Source organism: Dendrobates tinctorius, unplaced genomic scaffold, assembly GCF_039654945.1.
Source record: "Dendrobates tinctorius isolate UK_male_01 unplaced genomic scaffold, ASM3965494v1 ptg000069l, whole genome shotgun sequence".
Taxonomy (NCBI): Eukaryota; Metazoa; Chordata; class Amphibia; order Anura; family Dendrobatidae; genus Dendrobates; species Dendrobates tinctorius.
Genome location: NW_027361737.1, coordinates 25,626,544 through 25,648,632, shown reverse-complemented (window position 1 = coordinate 25,648,632; position 22,089 = coordinate 25,626,544). Strand labels below are relative to the sequence as shown.

At 49.4% G+C, this 22,089-nt stretch overlaps 1 protein-coding gene across 6 annotated transcripts in view; it reads right to left on the bottom strand.

Annotated features, from left to right (window-relative positions):
• GIGYF2 (GRB10 interacting GYF protein 2) overlaps positions 1 to 22,089 on the bottom strand; it is a 270,607-nt gene that overhangs the window by 14,397 nt on the left and 234,121 nt on the right. For all 6 annotated transcript variants that reach the window (XM_073581241.1, XM_073581243.1, XM_073581238.1 and 3 more), the window contains 3 exons: positions 20,793 to 20,909; positions 19,373 to 19,591; positions 11,084 to 11,280 (listed from right to left, as the gene is read on the bottom strand). In XM_073581241.1, the coding sequence (XP_073437342.1) occupies positions 11,084 to 11,280; positions 19,373 to 19,591; positions 20,793 to 20,909 (533 nt within the window). The remainder of the gene's footprint in view (positions 1 to 11,083; positions 11,281 to 19,372; positions 19,592 to 20,792; positions 20,910 to 22,089) is intronic.

The following is a 22,089-nucleotide window of genomic DNA, read 5'->3' as shown; positions in this document are numbered from 1 at the left end:
TTTGGATTTTGCTAAACGTTGTGGTTTCCCTATGACACCCCTGCGGACGCCTATTCCTTTGAGGGGTATTGATGCTACTCCTTTGGCGAAGAATAAACCTCAGTTTTGGACCCAGGTGGTAATGCGGGTCACCCCAGACCATCAAGAAAATTGCAGATTTTTGGTGTTGCATAATTTGCATGATACCATCGTGCTGGGGTTCCCCTGGTTGCAAATCCATAATCCAGTTTTGGATTGGAAATCTGTGTCTGTGGTGAGTTGGGGTTGTCGGTGTGCTCTTAGTGACACTCCTGTTTTCTCCACCTCTCCCCAGTCGCATGAGGTTCCTGACTATTTGGCTGATTTTTATGATGTGTTTAGTGAGAGTAAGTCTGCGTCTTTGCCTTCTCATAGGAGTTATGACTGTGCAATTGAGCTGAGTCCGGGGTGTAAATTTCCAAAGGGTCGACTTTTTAATTTATCTGTACCCGAACATGGGGCTATGCGTTCTTATATTAAGGAGTCGTTGGAGAAGGGTCATATTAGACCATCCTCTTCACCCTTGGGTGCTGGGTTTTTTTTTTTGTGGCCAAGAAGGATGGTTCATTAAGGCCCTGTATTGACTATCGCTCCCTTAACAAAATTACTGTTAAATATCAGTATCCGTTACCCCTGATTTCTGACCTATTTTCTAGAGTTGAAGGTGCTTGCTGGTTTACCAAGCTTGACCTCAGGGGGGCGTATAATCTTATTCGCATTAAGCATGGGGATGAATGGAAGACAACGTTTAATACTCCGGAGGGACATTTTGAGTACCTGGTGATGCCTTTTGGGCTCACTAACGCCCCTTCTGTCTTCCAGTGCTTCATGAATGATATTTTCCAGGACTTTGTGGATAAGTTTCTGATCATTTACTTGGATGATATTTTGATCTTTTCCAGGGATTGGGACTCTCATGTGGAACATGTTCGGAAAGTGTTCCAGATTTTGAGGGAAAACTCCCTGTATGTTAAGGGATCGAAATGTCTTTTTGGTGTACAGAGGATTTCATTTTTAGGATTTATTTTGTCTCCGTCAACTATTGAAATGGACCCGGCCAAGGTACAGGCCATTTATGATTGGGTGCAGCCCACTTCTTTGAAGGCTCTCCAGAAGTTTTTGGGTTTTGCTAATTTTTATCGGAAGTTTATAGCCAATTTTTCTGTTATTGCCAAACCATTGACTGATTTGACTAAGAAGGGCGCTGATTTGCTGAATTGGTCTCCAGAGGCTGTTTCTTCTTTTCAGGAGCTGAAGCGGAGGTTAACTTCTTCTCCGATTTTGCGACAACCCGATGTATCACTTCCATTTCAGGTGGAGGTGGATGCTTCAGAGACTGGTGCAGGAGCTGTTTTGTCCCAAAAAGATCCTGTAACATCTAAAATGAACCCCTGTGCCTTCTTTTCCCGAAAGTTCTCTCCTTCGGAACGCAACTATGATGTGGGGAATCGAGAACTGTTGGCCATGAAGTTGGCATTTGAGGAGTGGAGACATTGGTTGGAGGGAGCTAGACATCAAGTTGTGGTCCTCACTGACAAGAATTTGATCTACCTTGAGTCGGCTAAACGCTTGAATCCGAGACAGGCCAGGTGGGCGTTGTTTTTCACACGTTTTGATTTTGTGGTCTCCTTTCTTCCGGGCACTAAGAACGTTAAGGCTGATGCCCTCTCTAAGAGTTTTTTGGCTGATTCTCCTATTGTGACCAAGCCTGCTACCATCTTAGGTGAGGGGGTGGTTCTTTCTGCCATCTCGCCTGATTTGAGACGTGCTCTGGAGAAGTTTCAGGAGGATAAGCCTGAGCGTTGTCCCAGTGGTAGGTTGTATGTTCCTGACCAGTGGAGGAGGAAAGTGATGTCTGAGGTTCATTGCTCCGCGTTGGCTGGTCATCCAGGTATTTTTGGTACTAGAGATTTGGTGAGTCGGTCTTTTTGGTGGCCTTCCTTGTCTCGTGATGTCAGAAATTTTGTGCAGTCCTGTGGGACTTGCTCCCGATCTAAGCCTTGTTCTCGTTCTAGTGGGTTGTTGATGCCTTTGCCAGTGCCCAGGAGGCCATGGACCCATATTTCAATGGATTTTATTTCTGATCTGCCTGTCTCTCAGAGGATGACTTATCTGGGTGATTTGTGATAGATTCTCCAAGATGGTCCATCTTGTACCATTCCCTAAGTTGCCATCTTCCTCAGAGTTGGTGCCCTTGTTTTTGCAACAGGTGGTTCGCTTGCACGGGATTCCTGAGAACATTGTATCGGACAGAGGAGTTCAGTTTGTCTAGATTCTGGAGGACCTTTTGTTCCAAGTTGGGAATTCAGTTGTCCTTCTCCTCTGCATTTCACCCTCAGACCAATGGGCAGACTGCGAGAACAAACCAGACTTTGGAGGCTTATTTGAGATGTTTTATATCTGCTGATCAGGATGATTGGGTCTCATTTTTACCCTTGGCCGAATTTGCTTTAAATAATACAGCTAGTTCTGCCACTTTGATGTCACCCTTTCTCTGTAACTTTGGGTTTCATCCTCGATTTTCTTCAGGGCAGGTGGAGTCTTCTGCCTGTCCAGGGGTTGACACTGTGGTGGAAAGAATGCAACAGATTTGGGACCAAGTGGTGGATAAGTTGTCTCTTTCCCAGGAAAAGGCCCAGCGGTTTTCTAACCGGCATAGGACCATTGGTCCCCGGTTTAAGGTGGGTGATATGGTCTTGTTGTCAAAGATTATCTCTATGAAAGTGGCTTCTCCAAAGGTTAAACCTAGATTTATTGGACCTTACAAGATTTTGGAGATTATTAATCCGGTCTCTTTTCGGTTGGCTCTTCCTGTCACATTTAAGATTCATAATGTGTTTCATAAGTCCTTGTTGAGAGGTTTGTTGAACCAGTGGTTCCTATGGCGGCACCTCCTGACCCTGTGTTGGTTGAAGGTAACATGGAATATGAGGTAGAGAAGATACTGGATTCCCGTCTGGCTAGACGGAGACTCCAGTATTTGGTTAAGTGGAAGGGTTATGGTCAGGAGGATAATTCCTGGGTCTCTGCCTCTGATATTCATGCCGAAGATATTCATGCCGAAAGATTGGTGCGTGCTTTTCATCGGGCTCATCCTGATCGGCCTGATGGCTTGGATGAGGGTTCGGTGACCCATCCTCAAGGGAGAGGTACTGTTGTGAGCTCATCTGTTCATTCACCTTTTGTGTCCTAGGATCTCCCTCTTCTGGTGAAGGAAGGTAGTGAGGCTGATTTGGATGGAAACCAAACACCTGATTAGGTGGATTGTGACTGGGTAACAGGAACTTCAGACTGGATATAAGGCAGCCGACGCCCTTCTGAGTGGCTGGTGATTTCTCTGCTGGATTCTTGGAGACCAGTCTGATTCCTGGTACCCAAAGATAAGTTTTTGCTTTGCTATTGAACTTATTAGTTTTGGGTTTGTTTACCTTGGTTTTTTTTAGCTCAGCCATCCCCGGCCGGGGGTGTGCTGGATTCTTATTCCTTGATCAGTGTTCTCTTTTGCTCTGCTTTCAGAATATTCTGAGTGCTGATATAGGGTTTGAAGTCTAGTGACTTCAGGGTCCTTTTTGTTTATCAGTTGAGTTGGTAATATTTTTAGCAGGGTTTTCTCGGATTGCAGACAGCAGCTTTTCTGTCCTGTCCTTTTTAGTTAGCTTGGGCCCCATCGTTTGCTCAACCTATTCTCTCTGTCTTAGTGTTTTCATCTTGTTTCACCATCATTATATGTTGTGGGCTGCCTATTGCTTTGGGGTCTGCTCTGGGGCAGTTTTTCTCTTTTCTCTCTTTAGGCTTATTTAGATCTCCGGCTGTAACGAGGTGTCTAGGATCACCGTAGGAACACTCCACGGCTACTGCTAGTTGTGTGATAGGATTAGGGGTCTGCAATCCGCTAGTTTCCAACCGCTCTGATTTTCTGGGCTGAGCTTGTGTTTTGTTTTTTTCCTCCTCGGTGACTCACGAGCTTTCACGAGATCTAGAGTGTGAAGAGCCTTCTACATTCAGTGTACCGGAGCCAGGCAAAACAAGGGTAGGGCAAAGTCCTCGTTAACGTAAAAGGAGGAAATGACTTTTGGCAAGAAGTGAAGGGACGGGCAAGTGAAGGGACGGGCCTGAGAACCACTTTGTCCCGGTGAAAAATCAGAAAAGGAGCCCGACATGACAGGGCAGCCAACTCCAAAATCCGCCTAATTGACGTCACCGCGAAAAGGAAGGCGACCTTTCATGAAATCTGCATTAGCGAGACGTCCTGTAGTGGTTCAAAGGGATATTCCTGTAGAACACCTAGGACCAAGTTAAGGTCCCAGGCGTCCAAAGACGCTCTATAGGGAGGTACCACGTGAGAGACCCCCCTGATGAAAGTTCTCACCTGCGGCTTGGAAGTGAGCTTGCGCTGAAACAAGATGGACAAAGCAGAGCTCTGCCCCTTAAGGGAGCTCAGCGCTAGGCCTGAGTCCAGGCTGGTCTGAAGGAATTCTAAGATGGTCGGAATGGAAAAGACCAGAGGACGACGACCGTGGTCTCTGCACCAAGCAAAGAAGGCTTTCCAGGTGCGGTGATAGATGCGTACCGATACAGGCTTCCGAGCATTAATCATTGTGGTAAATCACCTCTGGGGAGAAACCAGCTTGGGTTAAGACCCAGGATTCAACGGCCAGGCCGTTAAACACAGGATCCCTGAGTTCTGGTGGCAAAGATGGTGGGAGAGCAAGTCCAGTCGATCCGGTAGTCACCAGGGTATGTCGGCAACGAATTGCAAGAATTCTGCGTACCACACCAGGCGTGACGAGGATCACTGGGATCCCTTCTGTTTTGACCTTCCTGATGACCCTTGGAAGCAACAGCAACGGGGGAAACACGTACGGAAGATGAAACCGACTCCACGGAAAAACCAGTGCGCCCACCCCGATAGCTTATGGATCCCGGGACCGAGCTACAAACTTTGGCACCTTGGCGTTTAACCTTGAAGCCATCAGATCCACGTCCAGGTTCCCCTAGCGATGGCAGATCTACTGGAAGACCTCCAGATGGAGAGACCACTCTCCCGAGACCAGACCTTGATGGCTGAGGAAGTCTTCAGCCCAGTTCTCCACGCCCGGGATGTTAACAGCCGAGATGGCTGAGTGGTTCCACTCAGCCCAACGGAGGATGTGTTCCACCTCATGCATTGCCGTCCTGCTGAGGGTGCCCCCCGGATGATTGATATAAGCCACGGCCGTGACATTGTCTGATTGAACTCGGATGGGACGACCCGCCAGGAGATGATGGAACCACCACAGGGACAATCGAATCGCCCGAATCTCCAGGACATTGATCGGAAGGCGTGACTCCCGAGGAGACCAATGCCCCTGAGCAGTGTGGTGACGGAAGACAGCTCCCCAGCCGAGAAGGCTGGCGTTGGAAGTGACCACCAGCCAATGGACTGGGGGAAAGGATTTCCCCTGATGGAGGGAAGACCGTAATGTCCACCACCTGAGTGCCTGTGGGGACAAACGGCACGGTCGGTAGAGGGAGAACGGGCTCCCGTCCCAGGCTTCCAAAAGCGCATGCTGCAGAGGACTGAGGTGTAGCTGGGCGAAGGGAACAGCTTCCATTGCTGCCATCATTTTTCCCAGTACCCCCATGCCGAAACGGATGGAACGAGGAAATGGGTGACAAAGTGCCCAGGCTCCCTATTGAAGGGCTAAAGCCATGTCTCGAGGGAGAATCACTAACCCAGGAGCACCGGAAGAGAAGCCTGCCTCCCACCCTGGAGAAATTCCCGGGTGGGTGTGACCCATCACATTGAGGAGAACCTGTTGGCGCAGGACCCAGAGGGCTTGAGGAGCGACCCTTTAACCGCCAGTGAGGTGCAGGTTTGAAGGACATGGTGCTGGCTATGGGGGCGACACTGGTGCTGGCTATGGGGGCGACAGTGGTGCTGGCTATGGTGCTGGCTATGGGGGCGACAGTGGTGCTGGCTATGGTGCTGGCTATGGGGGCGACAGTGGTGCTGGCTATGGTGCTGGCTATGGGGGCGACAGTGGTGCTGGCTATGGTGCTGGCTATAGGGGCGACACTGGTGCTGGCTATGGGGGCGACACTGGTGCTGGCTATGGGGGCGACACTGGTGCTGGCTATGGGGGCGACACTGGTGCTGGCTATGGGGGCGACACTGGTGCTGGCTATGGGGGCGACAGTGGTGCTGGCTATGGTGCTGGCTATGGGGGCGACACTGGTGCTGGCTATGGGGGCGACACTGGTGCTGGCTATGGGGGCGACACTGGTGCTGGCTATGGGGGCGACACTGGTGCTGGCTATGGGGGCGACACTGGTGCTGGCTATGGGGGCGACACTGGTGCTGGCTATGGGGGCGACACTGGTGCTGGCTATGGGGGCGACACTGGTGCTGGCTATGGGGGCGACACTGGTGCTGGCTATGGGGGCGACACTGGTGCTGGCTATGGGGGCGACACTGGTGCTGGCTATGGGGGCGACACTGGTGCTGGCTATGGGGGCGACACTGGTGCTGGCTATGGGGGCGACATTGGTGCTGGCTATGGGGGTGACATGGTGCTATACATAGTGCTGCTATGGGGGCGACATGTTGCTGTAAATGGTGCTGGCTATGGGGGCGACATGGTGCTGACTATTGGGGCGACATGGTGCTGGCTATGGGGGCGACACTGGTGCTGGCTATGGGGGCGACACTGGTGCTGGCTATGGGGGCGACATTGGTGCTGGCTATGGGGGCGACATTGGTGCTGGCTATGGGGGCGACATTGGTGCTGGCTATGGGGGCGACATTGGTGCTGGCTATGGGGGCGACATTGGTGCTGGCTATGGGGGCGACATTGGTGCTGGCTATGGGGGCGACATTGGTGCTGTACATGGTGCTGCACATGGTGATGGCTAAAGGGGCGACATGGTGCTGTAAATGGTGCTGGCTATGGGGGCGACATGGTGCTGTAAATGGTGCTGGCTATGGGGGCGACATGGTGCTGTACAAGGTGCTGCTATGGAGGCAACATGGTGCTGAACATGGTGCTGGCTATGGGGGTGACATGGTGCTGCACATGGTGCTATGGGGGCAACATGTTGTTGCAAATGCTGCTGGCTATGGGGGTGACATGCTGCACTTGGGGAGGTTATGGGGGTCTCATGCAGTATATAGGGAGGCTGTGTGGGGCTCATACTGTATATAGAGAGGCTGTTTGGGGTTCATCCTGTATATAGGATGTGTGGGGCTCATGCAGTGCATATAGGGAGGCTGTGTTTGGGGCTCATGCAGTGCATATAGGGAGGCTGTGTGGTGGGCTCATCCTGTATATAGGGTGTGTGGGGCTCATGCAGTGTATGTAGGGAGGCGGTGTAGGGTTCATGCTGTTTATAGAGAGGCTGTGTGGGGCTCATGCAGTATATAGGGAGGCTGTGTGGGGCTCATGCAGTGTACATAGAGGTCCAGCGCCTGCGCACTGCAGTATTCTGCTCTGCCCTCAACAGGGCAGAGCAGTGCGCCTGCGCCGGAGCCACGACAGGCAGCAAAGAGGACGTCACCGTTAGAAGAAGGGAGGAGCCGGACCGCAACCCCCATCGGACCGGACCGCTCCCCCGCCCCCGGTGAGTATAATCTAACTCTTTTTTCTTATCTTTCAGATTACATTGGGGGCTTATCTACAGCATTACAGAATGCTGTAGATAAGCCCCTGAGGTCGGTGACGGCAGCTCATATTCGAAAAAAGGGGTGACAGATTCCCTTTAAGTGATATATTAATATTAATATAATAATTATAATCGATAATATTGAGAATTAATTTCGGCCTATTAGTTCAGCCCTCCACAACAATCACGATCTCATGTGGCCCCTCAGGAAAATTAATTGCCCACCTCTGGTCTGGAGTCTTGGAAGGTAAGATTAATAAGACTTCAGATTGTGAGTCTGCATGTCATGCTTTCAACCAGAGAATGCGGATTTTGGCAACAATGAAGCTGGTAGCCCTGGTGGAACAACCTGCTGCGTCTAAGGAGGCGGTCAGAAGATATTTGCCGGCATGGGCAATCTGTTCTGCCAAATTGGCGAGCTCATCCCGAGGGGCTGCCACTAGGATACCCAGATGAAGCATTCTTGCCCAGGCAGACATGGACTTTGCCACCCAGGTGTTGGCAAAAAAGGGGCAGATGGAGGCGCCAGCTGCCTCAAAGGCTGACTCAGCCAATGATTCAATCTGTTTATCCGTAGAGCCCTTAAGAGACGTACCGTCCATATTAGGGGACTCTGTCCATCCACCAAAGAGGTCTGAGCTAAAGAATGTCTAGCTGCCTCCTTCCCGGGAAGCGCTTCTCAGGGTGTTCTCAGTGTTTAGACATAATTGCTTCAAATTCCCTGAAATTGGGAAAAGTGTGGTAAGGACATTTTACCCGTTTGAAGGAAACGTAATGAGCAGATGCCTCATTCTCCTTTTTAAGAGTTTGCATAATTGCCAAGATAATGCTATTGACCATATCCTGCTTTTTTTGAGACCAGGTCCATGTCAGACTCGGAGTCAGACTTGGAATCCCACATCCGATGCAAAAGCCGCCTCCGAGGAGGGGGCATGGGGTGAGGAATGCATGTTGGAGGATGCAGTGGGACCCGGAGAACTGGAAAGAGCACGCTTCCTTGACTTTGTACCCGATCTGTCCCTGCGAAGGTCGTGGTCAGGTGCGTTTGAATCACCGTGAGAGATGTTTGGAGCACTGGTGGCAGTAGACAAGTGAGGAAGTTGATCTAGGACCAGGACCAGGGACTGAGATACTTTTGTCAGGTCGGAGACCGACTGTGACATGGCAACAGCCCACTTTGGAGGAAGGGATGTGCTCTTATCCCGGGTGATATGGGACTCCTGTGGGCAGACATGGTAGAAGGGCTGCAGGACTGGCAGACGGGAGAAGGCTGACCCGAAGACCACTTTCTTTTGTAGAGGGCACAGGCATAATGAATCACAGTAGGCTTTTAGGGGCAAAAAGAAGCCTCTCTAGGCTTGGGCATAAGTCGATCCTTGGAAATACTGCTGAGAAGGGCTATATATGAGGACAGAAGAAGAGAGGCAGAGGGCAGAGCCTACCCGATGTCAGTGACGATCAGCAGATGACTGCATGGCTGGCTGTGTTTCCCTGTGGCAGATGTCTACAGGATAGAAGAGGTCTGATGCCAAGAGAGCAGGAAAAATGCGGATAAAAACGGTGTCTCAGGCAGGATAACAATCTGCTGAGGCACAAGTTCCGATACAGCATCAGGTGTATTGTGTCACAACAAGCACGATGCAATGCAGTACCCCTCCTATTGGCCGAGTCGCCGGGGGCGTGTACCAGCAGGGAGAGGGAGCTCCGTGATAGGAGCAAAAGCACACAGAGAAGATGCGAGCTGCGAAGTGGGGGTCTGGCCAGATCTGAGCAGGAGAGAGAAGGAAAGCAAGACCTCCTATTGGTCTGAAAAGAGCGCGCGTTTTAAACGCATGGTGGTGAGTGGCCGGGGAAGCCGCGGCCAGGAAAAAAGGGAGTTGGCTCAAACTATGAGACTGGCCAATGAGAAATGGCCACAGATGTGCGTATATTACTGCACTAAAGCTGTCCTGTCCCATGAGGTGGTCAGATGGAGGGACGGTAATGATTTTTAGACCTGCCGTGCGCAGCTGTGGGGAGGGAAACATGCATATCTGCAAGGTGAGTCCCAGTCCCTCTTCACCAATGAGGATGCCTTCACGAGCCCTCAGGTGGAGGAGTTTCACTATGATGAGAAATCCTCCTTCCCGCACCATCTCCAGATGGTGCAGAAGACAGCGTTAACCCCTTACAAGAAGGGGGAAAGGCCACCACCGGTGACCACAGTCTTCCTCCCAACCTTCTCCGAGGAGAGGGGTGGGGAACAGGCTAGGACAGGCCACCGGGAATCACCCTGAATGACCCGTAAAAGGTGACAGGGGATTAGTTCCTGCCTTGCGGGCCCAAGAGTGGGCGATGTGGGTGACACCACACTGCTCTCTCGTTCGCATAAGTATGGAAATACAGGGTGAGAATCTACACCTTGTTACCCAAAGAAAAAAGGAATCTGAAAGACAAAGGGAAAAGATTCATAAAAACACAACAGGCAACCTAAAAAGAAAAATGGGGCTCTGGGAACAGATCCAGGTCAGCCTCCTACAGACAATAAGCTTAAACCGAGGTGCTCTGTGCCAGTTGGTGGGTGTATACTGCTGAGGAGGAGCCATTTTCCCTTTTTGATTAGTGTCAGCCTCCTGGCGACAGCAGCATACACCCATGGTTTCCCGTGCCCCCCCCCCCCCCAATGAAGTGATAAAGAAAAGATTTTGAGGTCTTAAAAAAATAGCGAGCATTCTGAACAAAGAAAGTTAATGAAAAAAATACACACAATTACTAATGCAACCGTGGGGAGGGTGAACTGCTTGGGAATAGTTTACCCAACATTGGAAGACCACTGAGTTTGTAGGACCATAGGAAACTGTTTACTTTCACACTTTGGTCAGCCTGTGAGTTGGTCAGGTATTGTTCAATTTCACACCTTGGTCAGCCAATGTTTACCTTCTTACACATATCAATAATTTAATTAAACTGTACTAATCCTAACTGGGATTCTTAGGTGAGTAGACCAAGACATTTTGGTTTAAACTTCTGAAAATCGCAAAAATAAATGGGTTGCACATACAGCTGTACCTGCTTTTTTCCACTAAAAAACACAGCAAAACCTGATACCTGTGCTTTTTGCTGCATTTTGCACTTGCTCATTGCTCTTTATGGGTGAAAACTGAAATAAGTGACATGTTGCATTTTTCAAAAACACATCAGTATTCCAATTCATTCAGGAAAAAAAAAAAAAGATTTTCTGAAATCTCTTAGCTTTTGCCAGTACTGTAAAACACAGCTTAAAATTTGCATAAAAACTGCAACAAAAAAATGCTGCAAAACTGCAATTTGTGAACATAGCCTTACACTGAAGAAAAGAAGAGCACAGTAATATCACTTCCCCCTCATAAATTGCACTCAATCTGAAAATTAATCTGAAGATTAATAGAGATGGCAAAATATTTACCTAGCATTGCTCTTGTTCTTATTGGCAGCATTTCGGGGTGCAACCACTTTGACAGCATCGTCCCAGAATCCACCACATGTCTTGCTCTCTGCGCTACTCCAGATGCTACTTACAGAGTCTGATGACCACTGAGGGCTCAGATTGTTGTTCAAGTTGCCCCATACAGAGTTTCCAGAGCTGCTATTGCAAGTGTTCAGCTTAAAAAGAAAGAACATGGATCTTATTCATCATTACTTTTGTTATCTTCAAGAGTAAAAATTGTGATTTAATTTGCGGCTTTTATATTAGTTTTACCAGGTTTTGTCTATTTTTTCAACATTGTGTGTGTGGTTTTGTTCAGATGTTTAGCCTAATTCTTTGTGGCAAACATTTAAGTACTACTGTACTCCAATATCATAGTACTAACAAAATCTGCCTAAAGATTCATTTAGACGTCAGTTTTTCTCATATGAGTTTTATCCATGATTTCATTTACAGCACTCACACCTATGACAGCGAGTTATTTTACATGTCTGAATTTTCCCCTTGGACTGAGGGATTCGCACAAAATCATGAAGATATGTCCGATATCGAGCAGGGGGTCGGATCAAACGTTCCAGTGTCAATCTAAAAGTTAGTGGAAAAAAAAAAAACAACTGACAGAACTTGGATGTGATTTATCTGATTTTCACTGTTTGATAGGAGAGGCTGGAGAAACCTCCGTTTTTTTTTCTTTCATCGGAGAAAAACTGGTGAAACTTACGGTAAAAACTGGTACACTGACCAAACTCAGATGATACTTCTCGAAAACACTCGTTGACTGACGTCTAAATGTTTATGTGCAACATCATACGATTATTCAAAGTACTGTGCAACATTTTAGGGTATGTGCGGATTCTGCTGCGGATCCGCAGCGTTTCAGCAGCTGCGGGTCCGCAGCAGATTTAGGTGCGTTGTGCAGTACCATTGTTTTCAAAGGTTAACTGGAAAACGCAGTGCACATGCTGTGGTTTACAATCCGCAGCATGTCAATTCTTTAGTGCAGAAACGCTGCAGTTTCACACCTCATCCATTATGTGTAAAACCGCAGGGCAAAACCGCAGATAAACCGCAGGACTTTAGTCCTGCGGATTTATCTGCGGTTTTTACGACAAAATCCGCAGAGCCAAAAAACTCCGTGTGCCCACAGCCTTACACTTTTTAGGTGGAAATACAACAAAAGTTAAGAAAAAAAAAGGATTTTTAATTTGCCCTGGATTTACCAGAAATTAAGCACCATCATGTGCAACTTATAAAAATGCAAAATAATGAACTGATGCCTTTGAGGAACAGAGCCTAACTACAGTAAACCTCCCTCCTTCATATACATTGAATAGATTTAAGGGCCCATGCATTTAACATATCACACACAGTGCTGCCATTTGTGTTACCATACCACTGTATTTACTAAAAAGTGGAATCTGCTGCCATTTACAATGTAGTCATTTTCAGTGATGGAGGAGACTACAGAAGTGGCAGATGCTTAAAGAGGCAAGTCATTTATTTTAGAACGTTCCCTACTCTTATTATTGGACAATAAATTAGCAAATCCTTAAAGGGTTATTCCAGAAATTTCTCAGGAGTCTACATAATCGTCACCGCTGAGCTCACTCATTGGTTCCAGCACTCGTGGTCTATATTTGCAACTTCATCTCTGCAGCCTGTTAACAAAGACTGGCGCAGCAGCAGATAGGAGTTGCTGGAGCAGAGGAAGAAGAATAAGGCTATGTGCACACGTAGTTTTTTTGGTGTGCGGATTTTGGAGAGAAAACCGCAGGTAAATCTGCAGGACAAAAGTCCCACGGTTTATCTGCGGTTTTACACCTCATAATGGATGAGGTGTAAAACTGCAGTGTTTCTGCACCAAACAATTGACATGCTGCGGATTGTAAACCGTGGAAAAATCCGCAGCATGTGCACTGCGTTTTTTAATTTCCATAGGAAATAACAGGATTTTTGGGTTGCTTACCGTAAAATCTGTTTCTCGGAGCCTTCATTGGGGGACACAGAGACCTTGGGTGTATGCTGCTGCCACTAGGAGGCTGACACTATGCACAAAAAAAGATAGCTCCTCCTCCGCAGTGTACACCCCACCGACCGGCAGAGAATTCCTCAGTTAGTGAGAAAGCAGTAGGAGAAGGAACAGAATAGGTTGACAACATAGACAACTCAACTGTAAACATTCAACCAAAGTAAGAACAGGAGCTGTAAAACATGGGAGGATGCTGTGTCCCCCAATGAAGGCTCCGAGAAACAGATTTTACGGTAAGCAACCCAAAAATCCTGTTTTCTCGTTCGCCTTATTGGGGGACACAGAGACCTTGGGACGTCCCAAAGCAGTCCCTGGGGTGGGAAACAAACTTCCATCAGGCCAGCGGACTCACCACCGCGGCCTGCAGAATCCGTCTACCTAGGCTGGCGTCCGCCGAAGCGTAGGTGTGGACTCTGTAGAATTTCACAAACGTGTGAACCGATGACCATGTTGCAGCTTTGCAAAGCTGCAGTGCGGAAGCTCTGTGGCGCACCGCCCAGGAGGCACCCACTGCTCGAGTAGAGTGGGCCCTGATACCCGGAGGGGCTCCGCGACGCTTAACACGGTAGGCTTCCAGGATAGCCGATCTGATCCAGCGAGCAATGGTGGCTTTTGACGCCGGGTGACCTTTCCGCGCTCCATCAGGGATAATGAAAAGAGACTCTGTCTTTCGCAAGGAAGTCGTCCTAGACAGATAGACTCTTACCGCCCTAACCAGGTCCAGCTTGTTCAAGGACCGCTCTCGGGGATGAGTTGGATTCGGACAAAAGGACGGGAGCACGATATCCTCGTTGAGGTGAAACGAGGACACCACCTTCGGAAGGAACGAGGGCGGAGGCCGCAGAACTACCTTATCCTGGTGGAGAACCAGAAAGGGAGAGCGGCACGAAAGAGCTGCCAATTCCGACACGCGCCGGACGGAGGTGATGGCCACCAGAAAGGCTACCTTCCAAGAAAGGAGAGAAAGGGAAATATCCCTGAGGGGTTCAAAGGGCGGACCTTGCAGAACCTCAAGAACCAGATTAAGATCCCATGGATCCACGGGCGCCCGGTACGGCGGGATCGTGTGAGCCACGCCCTGAAGAAAGGTCTTAACCTGAGGACGGGAAGCCAACGTTTTCTGAAACAGAATGGACAGCGCCGAAACTTGACCCTTCAGGGAACTGAGGGCAAGCCCCCATCCAATCCTGCCTGAAGAAACGCTAGGACTGAAGGGAGCGAAAAGGACATGGGCGCGACGTCATTGGTCTCACACCAAGTGAAATAGGCCTTCCAAGTACGGTAGTAAATCTTGGAAGATGATGCTTTCTGGCTCGGATCATGGTCTGAATTGATCGTGGTCGGAAAATCCTGCTCGTTTCAGAACCTCGGTCTCAACAGCCACGCCGTTAAATTGAGCGGCCGAGAATTGGGGTGGCAAATCGGACCCTGAGACAGCAGATCTGTTCTGTCTGGAAGCTTCCAGGGGGCGTCCGCGAGAAGGTTGACAATGTCCGCGAACCAAGACCTTCTGGGCCAATTCGGGGCGATGAGAATGACCGGAAGTCCTTCTGCCTTGATCTTCTTCAACAGCTTGGGAAGAAGAGGCAGAGGAGGGAACAGGTAGGGAAGTTCGAACTGGGACCAAGGAACGGCCAGGGCGTCGGCGCCCACTGCCAGAGGGTCCCGAGACCTGGACACGAATTGTGGGACTTTCCTGTTGAGGCGAGACGCCATGAGGTCTACATCCGGGGTTCCCCACCGAAGGCAGAGCAGATGAAACACTTCCGGATGTAGGGACCATTCTCCCGCCGCGAGACCCTCGCGGCTGAGAAAATCGGCGGCCCAGTTGTCTACGCCGGGAATGTGAACCGCGGAGATTGTCGGGACGGAAATCTCCGCCCAACGAAGAATCTTGGACACCTCCGCCAGGGCTGAAACACTCCGTGTTCCCCCTTGGCGGTTGACATATGCCACCGCTGTGGCGTTGTCTGTCTGAATCCGTACCGGCAGTCCCTTGAGGAGCCTTTCCCAGTGGACCAGAGCAAGATGGATCGCTCGAATCTCCAGAATGTTGATCGGTAGCGCTGATTCCCGATCCGACCATCGACCCTGAACAGTGTGGTTGCGGAACACAGCACCCCAACCGAGGAGACTGGCATCTGTGGTTACTATCTGCCAGTGAATGGGAAGGAAGGATCGACCCGATAGAATGAGAGGTGACGACAACCACCAGTTGAGAGACCGCTTGATCCAGTAAGAAAGATGGACAGGGCGATCCAGGGACCGAGGCGACCTGTTCCATTTCGACAGAATGGCCTGCTGGAGAGGCCTGGCGTGAAATTGGGCAAAGGGAACTGCCTCTATTGCCGCGACCATCTTTCCCAGGACCCTCATTGCTGTACGGAGGGATGGGAATCGCGAGGTCTGCAGCGATCGTACTTCCTGCTGCAGAGAGAGAATCTTTTCTTGTGGGAGAAAGACCCTTGACCGACGAGTGTCGAACAGAAGACCAAGAAAGACCAGGCGTTGGGTAGGAACCAGACAGGACTTTTTCCTGTTGACGATCCACCCGAAATTGGAAAGAGTGTCCAGGACGATTGACAAACTTTGGTGAGCCTGTTGGAATGAGGGAGCCTTGATCAGAATATCGTCTAGGTACGGGAAAAGAACGAGGCCTCTGACTCTCAACAAAGCCATCAACGCAGCCATGATCTTCGTGAAGACTCTGGGAGCGGTGGCAAGACCGAAGGGCAGTGCGACAAACTGGTAGTGGTGCTGTCGAATCGCAAAGCGCAGGAACTTCTGATGTCCGGAGAAAATTGGAACATGTAAATAGGCATCTTGGATGTCTATTGAGCACATGAATTCCTGCTCCTCCATGGAGGCGATGACCGAGCGAAGCGACTCCATGCGGAAGTGGCGAAGGCGGACCCTCTTGTTGAGCAGCTTGAGATCCAAGATGGGTCGAACTGCGCCGTCTTTTTTCGGCACTACAAACAGGTTCGAGTAGAACCCCGTGAAGCGCTCCGATTCGGGAACGGGCACAATCACCCCGGAACTGAGGAGAGCGGCGATAGCTGTAGAGAACCCCGGGATCAAGGCTGGATCCTTTGGAGGCCGGGATTCGAAGAAACGATCCCGTGGGAGAGAGACGAACTCTATCTTGTATCCTGAGGATACGACCTCCCTGACCCAGGCGTCCTCCACGGCGGCCAGCCAAACGTCCCTGAAGGAAAGAAGTCGACCTCCCAATTGGAAAGGCCCTTCGCGTGCCCGATGATAGTCATGCTGAAGTAGACCGTCCAGATCTAGATCTGGACGGTCTGCCCTGGGAGGAGTGGGGTCGCCAGGAAGGAGTGGGTCTGAAGGAAACTTTCCTTCTCTCCTGGCGAGCCTGCGGTCTCTGTTGGCTGGAGGAGTTGTCCGCCGTATTGAAACAGCGGAAAGTCCGAAAGGGTCGAAACTGACGCCTTAGTGGGGGTCTGCGAGGCTTGGACTGAGGGAGGAGTGAACTCGTGCCTCCGGTGGCGTCCTTAATAATCTGGTCCAATTGGGACCCAAAGAGGCGCACCCCCTGAAAAGGCAGGTTAGTGAGGGACTTTTTAGAAGACAAGTCCGCTTGCCATGCCTTTAGCCAAAGTGTACGTCGAATTGCAATAACGTTGCTTGACGCCTGAACTGCACAGGATGCAGCATCCAAGGAAGCGGAGAGAAGATAGTCCCCAGCCTGGGAGATCTGATTGGCGAGATTGGCCAAATGCTCCGGTTGCGCCTTATCTAAGATGCCCTGCCGAAGGTCGTCTGCCCACGTGGCTATGGTCTTTGCTGTCCAGGATGAAGCAAAGATTGGACACACCGCCGCTGAAGCCGCTTCAAAGGCAGACTTCGCCAGGGATTCTATAATCCTGTCATTAGAATCCTTTAGGGACGCCACGCCTGAAAGCGGGAGAACCGTGTTATTGGATAGCCTGGACACGGGCGGATCGACTGAGGGAGAGGCCGACCAGTTGTCCGTGAGCTCCTTAGCAAATGGATAGAGTATGCCGAGACGTTTTCCTCTTTGAAAGCGTCTGGTCGGATCCTCTCTTTCCTTGGTAAAAATTTTCCCAAACTGGGAATGGAAAGGAAAAACCCTGGAGGGAGTTTCTGCCCGTCTGAACGAAACCTCCTGATCTGAGGATTTCGCAGGGGAGTCAGCAATATCGAAGGTATGATGGATCGCAGCAATGAGGTCCTGCACTGTGACCTTCATGCTTGCATCCTGGTCTGAATCCAGCTCTAAAATCCCCTCAGATGACCTGTCCGAAAGCGCTTCCCCTGACTCGGGAGAGGAGGCCCGAGAGGGAGACTGGTGAGAAGGGCTATGCGGTGAGATGGGACTAGGAGAGGATTCCGGCTGGGAATCTTGCCTAGGTCTTTTGCGACTACCGCTGGCTGATTCAGATGGAACAATTTGGGACCTGCTTGGCCCTGCTGAAGAGTCCAGGGGCAACTTATCTAGAACGGCCACCAGGGACTGAGACACCCTGGTGAGGTCTGCCACTGATTGAGAAAGCGAGGAGGCCCAGCCAGGCATGGGGGGCTCACTCTCACCTGGGGCCGCAGATGGCTCCTGGACGGCGTCAGGCTGAATTGGATTGCTACAATCCAGGCAGAGGGGAGTGGACTGGCCTGAGGGAAGTTTGCGATTGCACGAAGAACATGCAAAGTACTTGACTAAAGTGCAGGGGGGGGGGGGGGCGGTAGAGCGGGTACGATCAGACTTAGACATAGTGAAAAGCTGAGGTAATGCCGGAAGGTTGGGGGACAGAGGGCGGAGAAGGGTCAGTCTGCAGTGCAGAGCTACTCACGGTCCGGTGTCCCCAGAAACGATGCTCTGCGACCTGTCAGTGGATGCAGGTCAGAGCGAAATCCGGCTGACAGACCTCCTGAAAAAAACCAGCTGGAGAAGATGCTGTCCAGTGAGGAGCTGGTGCCCGGCTAACAGGCTGGGAAAATGGCGCCGTCCTGAGAAAAAGCGCGCCTTAGGAGAGGAGGGAGGGCGGAGCACCTCGCAGGGTTAAAATTCACCGCCCTCTAGCCAATAGCAGGCTGGGCAGGTGAAGGACAGGCGGTGGGAGGGCCTGGGAAGAGCGGGAGAGAAGCCCGCTTAGAAGAAAGGGGCGGGGGGCGTGGCCGCGACGCAGCGGTAGGCACGAACTGAAGCCGGGGCCTAAATTAGTTGTGGCGGCCGCCTGTCAGCAGGGGGTCGGCGCGGAAGTCCGAAAAAGTGGGACGCCGCAGTCACAAGTCGCTCCCAATGGGAAAAAAAACCCTGCTCCCTGTACCCAGAAAGGGGGGAGGGAAGGGGGGGGGGATGCCCAGCAACATTGAGCTGCGTATAGCCTTGTGGCGACTGCGAGCGACCGCAGCGCCTACCCCTGTGACCATTGAAGAGGTGACCGTCGGGAATGGGCAGCAGGGCCTAATACTCACCTATCCACGATCCGTTACCTGTCTGAAGAAGTCTTGCGTCTCATCCAACCGACAGGCTGTGGTAGGCGAGTGGGAGGGAGACTGGCGACAAGGACCCCTGGAGTCGCTGGCACGTCTTGGTGTCGGCGTCCGTCTGGCTGGTCCTGCCGCGGAGAACCGCAAGGATACGGGGTGGCAGTACACGCCGTACTTGCAGACTCCATGTGGGAGTACAGATGTGACTTTTCACTCTGTATCCCTCCGTAGAACCTGAAAAGGAACGACGCACAACGAGGTAGATATGGGTCTAATAAAAGACCCGTGTCCACCTCCTACTGACACTAAGCTAAACTGGGGAATTCTCTGCCGGTCGGTGGGGTGTACACTGCGGAGGAGGAGCTATCTTTTTTTGTGCATAGTGTCAGCCTCCTAGTGGCAGCAGCATACACCCAAGGTCTCTGTGTCCCCCAATAAGGCGAACGAGAAAAAGGTACTGTACAGTGCAGCAGAATCTGCTGCGGACCTGCAGCTGCAGAAATGCAGTGGAACCGCAGCAGAATCCGCACCGTGTGCACATACTCTAATGCAATATTTTCAAGGAGTTCAAGTGGATGGACATAAAGAGATTAGTGTTTACCAGTAATATTTTTTTTTTAAATAAATAACAACCTATGGGTTTATAACAATTGAAAAGAATAGTTACTTGCCTACACTACGGTGTGGTTCACACAAGTGTGTAGAGGTGAGAAAGTTGGAAGCACACAGCAGGTATATAGAAAATATTACAATACTGCAGTACGTACAATTGGAGGAGGTGCAGGTGCAGGAATCAGAACATTTGCAGGCCTGCTGCGACCTGCCTGTTGCTGCAATTTTTGCATTTGCCTGGCCTCTTCCTGCTGAATCTCAAGGAGAGATTTGGTGTTGATGGGTGGCTTGACTGCATTGCCCCAACCAGGAGTCTTCTGCTGCTGTTGCTGCTGCTGTTGCATAGACTTCAACTCTTGCTGTAGTCGTCTTTGCTGTATTATATAAAAGAAAAACTAACATTACTCTATATGTCTGGCTTATTAGATGTTTCATGTATAATAGATAGGATATATGCTATATTATATATGGATAACATGTGCATAATCAATAGACAAGCGTTAACAGGTATGCAAAATTTGGGTTAATGAAAATCTTTTTCAAATCCAATGACTGATTCTTAGGTTTCCTTATTCCCTAACTGCAAAAAACACTTCTATATTGATCCATCACGTATGGATTATGCACAAAATGCGAGTGAAGTTATGTCCAAGCGAATTGCGTTTTTATAGTAGCCAAAAATGTACACAATAATATACGTTATATAAAAATGTATTGAACATCCATTCTGCAACTTTACTGGAAATTCTAGCGCCTTTTCCTTTTCTCTTCAAAGCTTCTCTTCTTCTCTGGGGAGAAGTCAAGGTTTTTTTTTATGCTGCTCTTTACTTAAAAAAAATCAAAAAACTACATTTTCTTTTTAATTAGGTCTTTATCGGGTTCTTACTCTGTAAAATATTTCCCTTCACTGAAATCAGTAAGTTACATAGTTTTGAAGGCTGAAGGAAGACCTTATGTCCATCTAGTTAAGCCTATTTTTAGTGCAGCTGTTCTGCATTGTTGATCCTGGGGAAGGCAAAAAACCACAGAGTAGAAGCCAATTTTCTCCACAGGGAAAAAAGTTCCTTCCCCTAAGCTGGGTCAACCATCTATCTATTATATTATGTTATTCGTAACCTTCTATACTGTTACTCACAAGAAAAGCATCCATTCCTTTCTTAAATTCATTCAGTGAGTTGGCCATCACCACTTCCTCAGGAAGAGAATTCCAGAGCCTCACTGCTCTTACTGTGAAGAACCCTCTTCCTTGCTGGTGCAGAAATTGTCTTTCCTCCAAACGAAGAGAATGCCCCCTTGTTCTTGTCACAGTCCTTGGTACAAACAGTTCATTGGAGAGATCTCTGTATTGCCCTCTGATATACTTGTACATATATATTAGGTCTCCCCTAAGTCTTCTCTTTTCTAGAGTAAATAGACCTAATTTTGATAACCTTTCTGGGTACTGTAGTGAACCAACTCCAAGTTACATTGGAAAGCTATACAAGGATTAGGGTTCCATAACCATATCATGGAAGAGAAACTCATTAAACCAGTAGAAAGGATTAGGGTTTGTCTACACACTTCAAGAACACGCACCTCTTCCTGATTTTGTCTCTCTCTCTCCTCCTCGAGTTTCTGTATCTCTGCCAAAGACAACGTTGATGGAGAAGCTCCGGAATTCACCTGCTGACCCCATGTGGATGAAGACGGTAACTGAAACATAGAAATAACATGCAATGAGCCGAAGGTGAAAATATGCAGTATTCAGCAATGCAAGACCTCATAGGTGTGGCAGTATTTCTTCATGATTCACAGTTCTTTAGGCCTCTTTCACACTTCCGTTTTTGACCACCAGTAAAAATCCGCCAGGTTTTGAAAAAAACGTATCCGCCATTTTTTTTTTGAGGATCCGTTTTTTCCCCCATTGAGTTGCATTACTGGCGGATCTTGACGGATGGCCATCCGTTGGATCCGTTTTTGTGAGGATCCGCCACATATTTTGCATCCGCCGGCATGCCTGGACGGACCTTGCAACGTTTTTTCTTTTGTTGGAGCCGCAACATTGCGCATGCCCGGAGAAAGGAAGTCAGGGACAAAATTAACCCCAAAATCCTTTCTGGCGGACGAAAAAAATACTTTCTCTCTTTTTAACTGACGCAAAAAACTGAAGTGTGAAAGAGGCCTTAGACATCCATTTTGCGAGAAATCCTAAACCATTCCACCCCATCTCTAACCAGTAATAATTCCGTCAGGTTTCTTCGATTCTTAGTGATAGAATACCACTAGTACATTAAGGTTCTCTGCTCACCAGAGCCAATGAAAACCTGGCAGGACTGGACTATGGGACACAGCAAGGAACAGGAAAATATTTCATAGGAATTAAACTTCCATGATGATGTACTGATTCCAATCTATCTACATTTTTTGACAAAAGGCAGTCTACCTACTCGTATATACAGTGTACAGTCAAGGCCGAAAGTGTTGGCAGCCTTCATATTGTTCTCGAAAAAGGAGATTTTTGTGTACTCACCGTAAAATCTCTTTCTCTTAGCCTTTAATTGGGGGACACAGAACCTTGGGTGTTATGCTGCTGTCCACTAGGAGGCGACACTATGCATAATCGGAAAAAGATTAACTTTGGCTCCTCCTCTGCAGTATACACCCCTGGACGGCGTCAGCCTTCTCCAGTTTTGTGCCAAAGCATAAGGAGGAACGTAACCAAATAACATAACCATGCCTGTGAGAAGGCTACTATGTACTAGCTCAAAGAACAATATGAGAACTCAACAGGAAACAACGGCCCGTAAGGGCAACAGGGTGGGAGCTGTGTCCCCCAATTAAAGGCTAAGAGAAAGAGATTTTACGGTGAGTACACAAAAATCTCCTTTACTCT